Source organism: Crocodylus porosus, unplaced genomic scaffold, assembly GCF_001723895.1.
Source record: "Crocodylus porosus isolate Cpor-Errol unplaced genomic scaffold, CroPor_comp1, whole genome shotgun sequence".
NCBI lineage: Eukaryota > Metazoa > Chordata > Crocodylia > Crocodylidae > Crocodylus > Crocodylus porosus.
Window position 1 is genome coordinate 41,151,952 of NW_017728931.1, and position 5,545 is coordinate 41,157,496.

The 5,545-nt window shown below is 40.8% G+C and overlaps 2 protein-coding genes across 7 annotated transcripts in view; one reads left to right on the plus strand and one right to left on the minus strand.

Annotated features, from left to right (window-relative positions):
• WEE2 (WEE1 homolog 2) overlaps positions 1-1,418 on the minus strand; it is a 22,989-nt gene extending 21,571 nt beyond the window's left edge. For 3 of the 6 annotated variants that reach the window (XM_019544672.1, XM_019544673.1, XM_019544669.1), the window contains exons 1-2: positions 1,327-1,418; positions 454-815 (exon numbers count right to left, since the gene is read on the minus strand). In XM_019544672.1, the coding sequence (XP_019400217.1) occupies positions 454-815; positions 1,327-1,336 (372 nt within the window). In that variant the 5' untranslated portion in view covers positions 1,337-1,418. The remainder of the gene's footprint in view (positions 1-453; positions 816-1,326) is intronic. The other 3 variants (XM_019544670.1, XM_019544671.1, XM_019544674.1) reach the window with 3 other exon arrangements.
• A 3,656-nt stretch (positions 1,419-5,074) lies between these two features.
• The window catches only part of KIAA1147 (KIAA1147 ortholog), a 24,924-nt gene continuing 24,453 nt past the window's right edge, over positions 5,075-5,545 (plus strand). Inside the window, exon 1 of the mRNA XM_019543889.1 lies at positions 5,075-5,126. Coding sequence (XP_019399434.1) covers positions 5,075-5,126 — 52 coding nt within the window. The remainder of the gene's footprint in view (positions 5,127-5,545) is intronic.

Consider the following 5,545-nt stretch of genomic DNA (forward strand, 5'->3'; position numbering starts at 1 on the left):
CACATTTGTGCGTTTCCACGGAGGGTCTGCTTAACCGAGATCGGAAGAGCGTCGTGTAAAAAAAAAAAATAGAACTCGGTGGTCGAATAAAAAAAAAGAGGTCAACTGACAATAGAACAGCTAGATTTAAAAACAAGCAAGATTTCTAGGGCTTTGTGCACATTTGTGCGTTTCCACGGAGGGTCTGCTTAAAACCTAACCTAGGCTGTCTGCCTAGTGATGCTGCTCACTGAGTGTTCAATAAATATAACTCTCTTCCCCCAGAGGTAAATGAACCATTCTTAGAAAAAAAATCAAGTACTCAAAAAGTACTTGAAAGCAAAAGACTGAAGTCTATTAGTCATTCCTAGTTCATAGGTTGTTCTTTGGCTGTAAACGGTACTCTTTGTTTGCAAGAGCTAGAAACGTTGCTTGTTTTTAAATCTAGCAGGCAGAGTAGAAACTTTGCCTTACCTTGGGTGTACAAGGGGTATCATAGAGCTGCAGTTTTTTCCAGGTGATATAATGTAGTGGAGTTGCAGAAGTCTCCCAAGGCAGACTAGCATTGGGCGTCTCACATGGGGCAGATTTCACTGCAGGACTCCCCCACAATTTTGTCTCAGTCAGAGACAGGTCAGTTAATTTTCTATGGGGGGTGACTGGGAATGGACTGGTAACACTCCAGCTCTGAAAGTCCCAATTCTTCTGGGGGCTTGAGTTCTGGGAGTCTTCCTCCTGTATACTGCTGTCTTCTCCCACCACATTCTCTTCTCCACAACTGGAAAAATCCAATTTCTGAATAATTTCATCACTGTTGTCCCAGTCACCCATTGTAACTAGAAAGAAACAGTAGGGATATGATGAATATTAGCCTATTTGATTTGCAAGAAATACAGCCTCTTTAGAGTAGTGCAAGTCATTGCCCTCTCCTCCCATTTTGGGGTCATTCTTTCAGTTCTCTCATTTTAATCCCACAAGCGTGAGAATTTGCATTGATTATAAAAGTCACCGCTTGGCTCTAAACCAGTTAAAGGAAAAGTAGCTTGGAATTATGAAATATAAATCCATTTGAACCCGATTTGTAAAAGAAGGGGAAGAACAGGCAAACAAAAAAACCCCACCCATACCCTGGCACTTATTCTGCTGCTCTAAGATCAGAAATAACTCAATTGAAATCAGTTACTTTGATATTCAACCTGTGTAAAGATCAGGCTAAAAGGCTATTCTCCCTTCCACCAAAAAGAGGCTGTTTATACACATCCCAGCCATAACCTGCACTACTTATGGAGCAAGCTAATGACCACCCCAGCACATTCTCGCTACATTTCTCAGAGGGAGAGAACCTACTGTGTTGCATACAGCTGTAAATGCAGGAGCTCAGACAGTTACCAAATACTTTACAGTAAGACCCATTCTTAGTGAAAAACTACCACTCACTCTTTTCCCTATACCATTTATAACCATCCAGGTGCACCTGCATCATTGTTAATAGGTGAAAATTGGAGCTCAACATCACCTGTTTACAACTGCTGGTACTATCCTATTCCCTTTGGAGTCAGTGGCAGAAACTTAGATGAGAGTATGGTAAGGCACAGGTTTTGTAAAAAGCCCTACATGACAGACAGCTACCATTCCTTACATATCATCTCTTCACCTCTACATTCTTTTTCCCATATACAAGCTGCTTTCCCCCAGGCTGTGGGATTCAACAAAACTGGAAGTCCCACTTCCAGTTTCCCTGTTGCCACGTTGACCAGCATCAACTGGCATGCCAGTTAATAGAGCATGCTGGTTAATGAAGTGCTGGTTAACACAGCTTTTTCTGTAACCTTTACATACCCTTACCTATATACATTCCAGGCCTTTGGCCACAGGACTAACCACTTCGTTCATTCAGGCAAACATTGTCTTCTCAGACATACGTTGTTTTGGACAAGTGCTATAACCCATGCAGAGAAATTCAGCAGCTTCATTTAGAATGTGTTAGAGCCTAGGAACATAGGAAGGGAGCTGAGGGAGACTGAGTTTATATATTTGTCTCTACAAGGTCAGTAAAAAGATTCACAGCTCCAACTTGCAAATGCCTGCACTGTTCAAGATGAAAAACCTTGTTAAATCTGTGAAAATATAGTGTCAGACTTCCCACAGAAAGGAAGAACATGTTAACTCTTGCCAAGGAGCAGGACAATGGCTTTTTTCTCCGTAGCTGTCCTGAGAAACCTAGAATTTTTGTGAAATGTGAGTTTTTAAAGGTGGATATAGAAATTTAATAAACTGGGAACTAGTCTACAGTAGCCCTTTTTCTTAGTCCAGGGAAAGCTGCTAGAATGACAGGCAAAGAAGTCCCCTAGCCACAGAACAAGTGTAGCACTGTCAGAAACAGTAAGTGCAGTAGTTTCCAATACTGATACACACACCTCAAGGGGGGCATGTCTAGAAGTGAAGACACAGCAATCTAAAGCTATGTCTAAAGTCCTTGTAAACTGATCTGACTACAAATAATAAAAAACAAACAAACAGCAATTTATGTTTTTGGTACTGTCCCTAACAACTGCACTGAAACTAGTATTGTAGATAAGACACTAAAGAGATGTCCAAGGGTAAGAGAAGTAACCCAGGCTAATACATAGGGAACAATTTTGATTCACAGTTGAGTATTCTGTATCCCAGCAAACCCCAGACCTTACCAACTGACAAACTCATTGTCTGACATTAAGGACCCATGAATTATTCAAATTAAACACTTTACCTCAGAATAATCCTGGCTAATTTGACTTAACTGGCAATTAACTCTAGGCTGTGCCTAGTCTATTTTGCTGGGTGTCATACATCCCATATAAACTGGCCTAATCAGAACTGTATTAAGTCAGTTGTTTGTTTTCAGTCCCAGTCAGCCTTTTATCATTTTTACCTGGTTGGGGGGTTGTGAAATTCCTTTTTGGATTAAATCCTTACCACTAATCCATGCATTAGTTATCCCAAGATTAGACCATTTTAGATAACTGCAATGCACCCTCTATAGAAGCATCTCTGGGATCAGATGACAAGCAAGGCACTGGGATTTGCACTGGCTTCCAATAGGTCTTGAAGAAGGAGCCTAAACTGCATATATGACTTATATTACCCTAAATGGCCTAGGATTGGCTTGTTTCTCTCCATGTGCAACATCCTTACACCTCATTGAGGGTGCTGGAGGCCCCTCATTTTAAAGAAAAAGTGGCAGTGAAGCTCCTGATGATGTTTGGGAGCCCTGCTCCCCAGATTACTTGGAAACAGCCCAAACCTGGTGATCTGGGAATGCCAGAAAACACATCCACAACAATGAAAAGGGGGAGGTGTGGTATCTAGCAGGCTGTGAAATGGCCAGGTAGGGGATGCTAGGTGTTGATTGTGTTGTTAGTAATCCGTTAAGAGTGCTTAGCCATGGATGGACTTCTGGTAGAAGTGGTATCTTTTATCAGATCAACTAGATTTTTGCAAAAAGAATTATTTGCCCAAAAGCTTGCAAATAAAGATTTTTTTTTATTTTTATTTTTTGGAAAAATCTAGTTGGTCTAATAAAAAATATCATCTTTACCATGAGTCCTGATTGCTTTTGCCACGAGACTGATATGGCTATAACCTGGATACCTAGCCTTGGATTTTTTTTTAAACTTGTTTATTCAAATTAATTTATTCTCATAGGATTTGAACTATAGTGACCTGAACACACACAACCTTTCAAACCTCACTGTTAAGTAGTTTTGAATACTACCTATCCAACAGAGGGATCTCTGTTGTCAGTGACCTTACAGCAGAAAACCTTATGAAAGGGATACCATGAATGTGATCAGGAAAAGAAATAACGGGCTTGTGTCTGTGCTTTTCTTGTTTTTACTGTGAGAAAAAGACTTCAAATGATCTTTCTCACTTCTAGTTCTGTTATTCAGAATACCTAGGCTCAGGTTCCTGTTTCTTCAGGTTCAGTTATATGCTCAAACTGTTCCCTGACACAGCAAATGCTTAAGCATGTGCTCATCTCTAAGCATTTACTCAGTCCCACTGAAGTCAATGAAACTACTCGTGCTTGAAGTTAAACGTGTTTAAACATTTGCAGGCTCAGGCTTTACATTTTTCGCTTTTTTACCTTCAGTGGAAACCTCCATATGCTGTAATGTATTATTTTACTCAGTAAACCTCTGTATGGAGTTTGTGAAACAAGCAAAATGCCTACATGGCATTAAATGCAGATGATATAGAATTCATAGCAGATGGTCACCACCTGACCATTTTGAAAAACAATCAAAGCCACTTTAAAAAACTAAGGATTGGGGGCTTTTGAGTGGTTTATGGCACAATCAGATCAGCTCAATAGGGAGGAAAAAAAGACAAATGGTTTATGACAATACCTTCCTTTTAATTGAGACTGGTGTAATTGTGTAATCCAGTTAATCAGAAAGTCCTAGAGAAGTAATTTAATCCTAATGAGATTTAATGGCATTGATAACTGCTTAATAAGGACGGTAATTACATTAAACTTGGCTGCCTTTGGATGCATTTGTCGTTCTTTGTTTCTGTCTTATGCTGATTCTGTTCTTTGGAAATATTTTCTCTCTCCGTATCAGCATTCAGATCATCAGCTCTGGTTCACCCCAATTGCTGGCTTGCAGCTTCCATGCCACCTATTCATGATGGGTATCACTGAGCACTTTAGGGCACTGACCCTGAGCAGGTACTAGGCTCATTTCCTACCCGTGTGCAGTTGTTGCCTCTGCTCAGTTTCCTTGGGCTGTTCCAGCACAACATGCTTAATTAGCACAACTCTGCAGGTTGCTAGACAGTAGCATTTCTTCTGAAAAGATTTTTTTTCAATTGGGAACTCTAATTTGGATACAAGGGCAGCCACCAGGCCCTCCAGGTTCTTCTATGGAAAGATACAAGGATACATATATTGCTGCACAAGCTGACTCATTCACTATTCCAAATTTCTGAAAGGAATCATTAGCAGTGGGACAGAAAAAATGCAGAAACTGCAGATCCCTGTCCACTACTCCAGCTAAAAATATCAAATTGCATCTAATCTGGTTACCTTTTTTTATTAGTTACCACCATCAACATGTATGGAGTAGCAGCAGCATTTGCTGCTGGGGAAAGCAACAGAGACAAACGTAAGTGGCAACACCCTGGGAATTACAGATTTAGGCGCTAGTTCTGCCACTGAATTCACAAAGGCCTGAGTTATAGGAGGCTCTTTGTCAGTGGCTACTTTTAGATTAGGGCCTAAATTCACTCTGGCAATACAGTGGCAAGCTCAGGGCTGTGTTACATTGTCATTTTGGGCAGCTCCTGGAGCTCTTAATGATTTAATCCCTGGATAGTCTGCATACTAGCACCTGAAACTGGTTTTAAGCCATTATTGTACAGCTCAAAATTATAGTAGTTTCATAGTTTCTAGGGTCGGAAGGGACCTGAGCAGATCATCTAGTCTGACCCCCTGCCATGGCAGGAAAGAATACTGGGGTCAAATGACCCCAGCAAGATGTTCATCTAACCTCCTCTTAAACACACCCAGGGTAGGGGCCTGCAC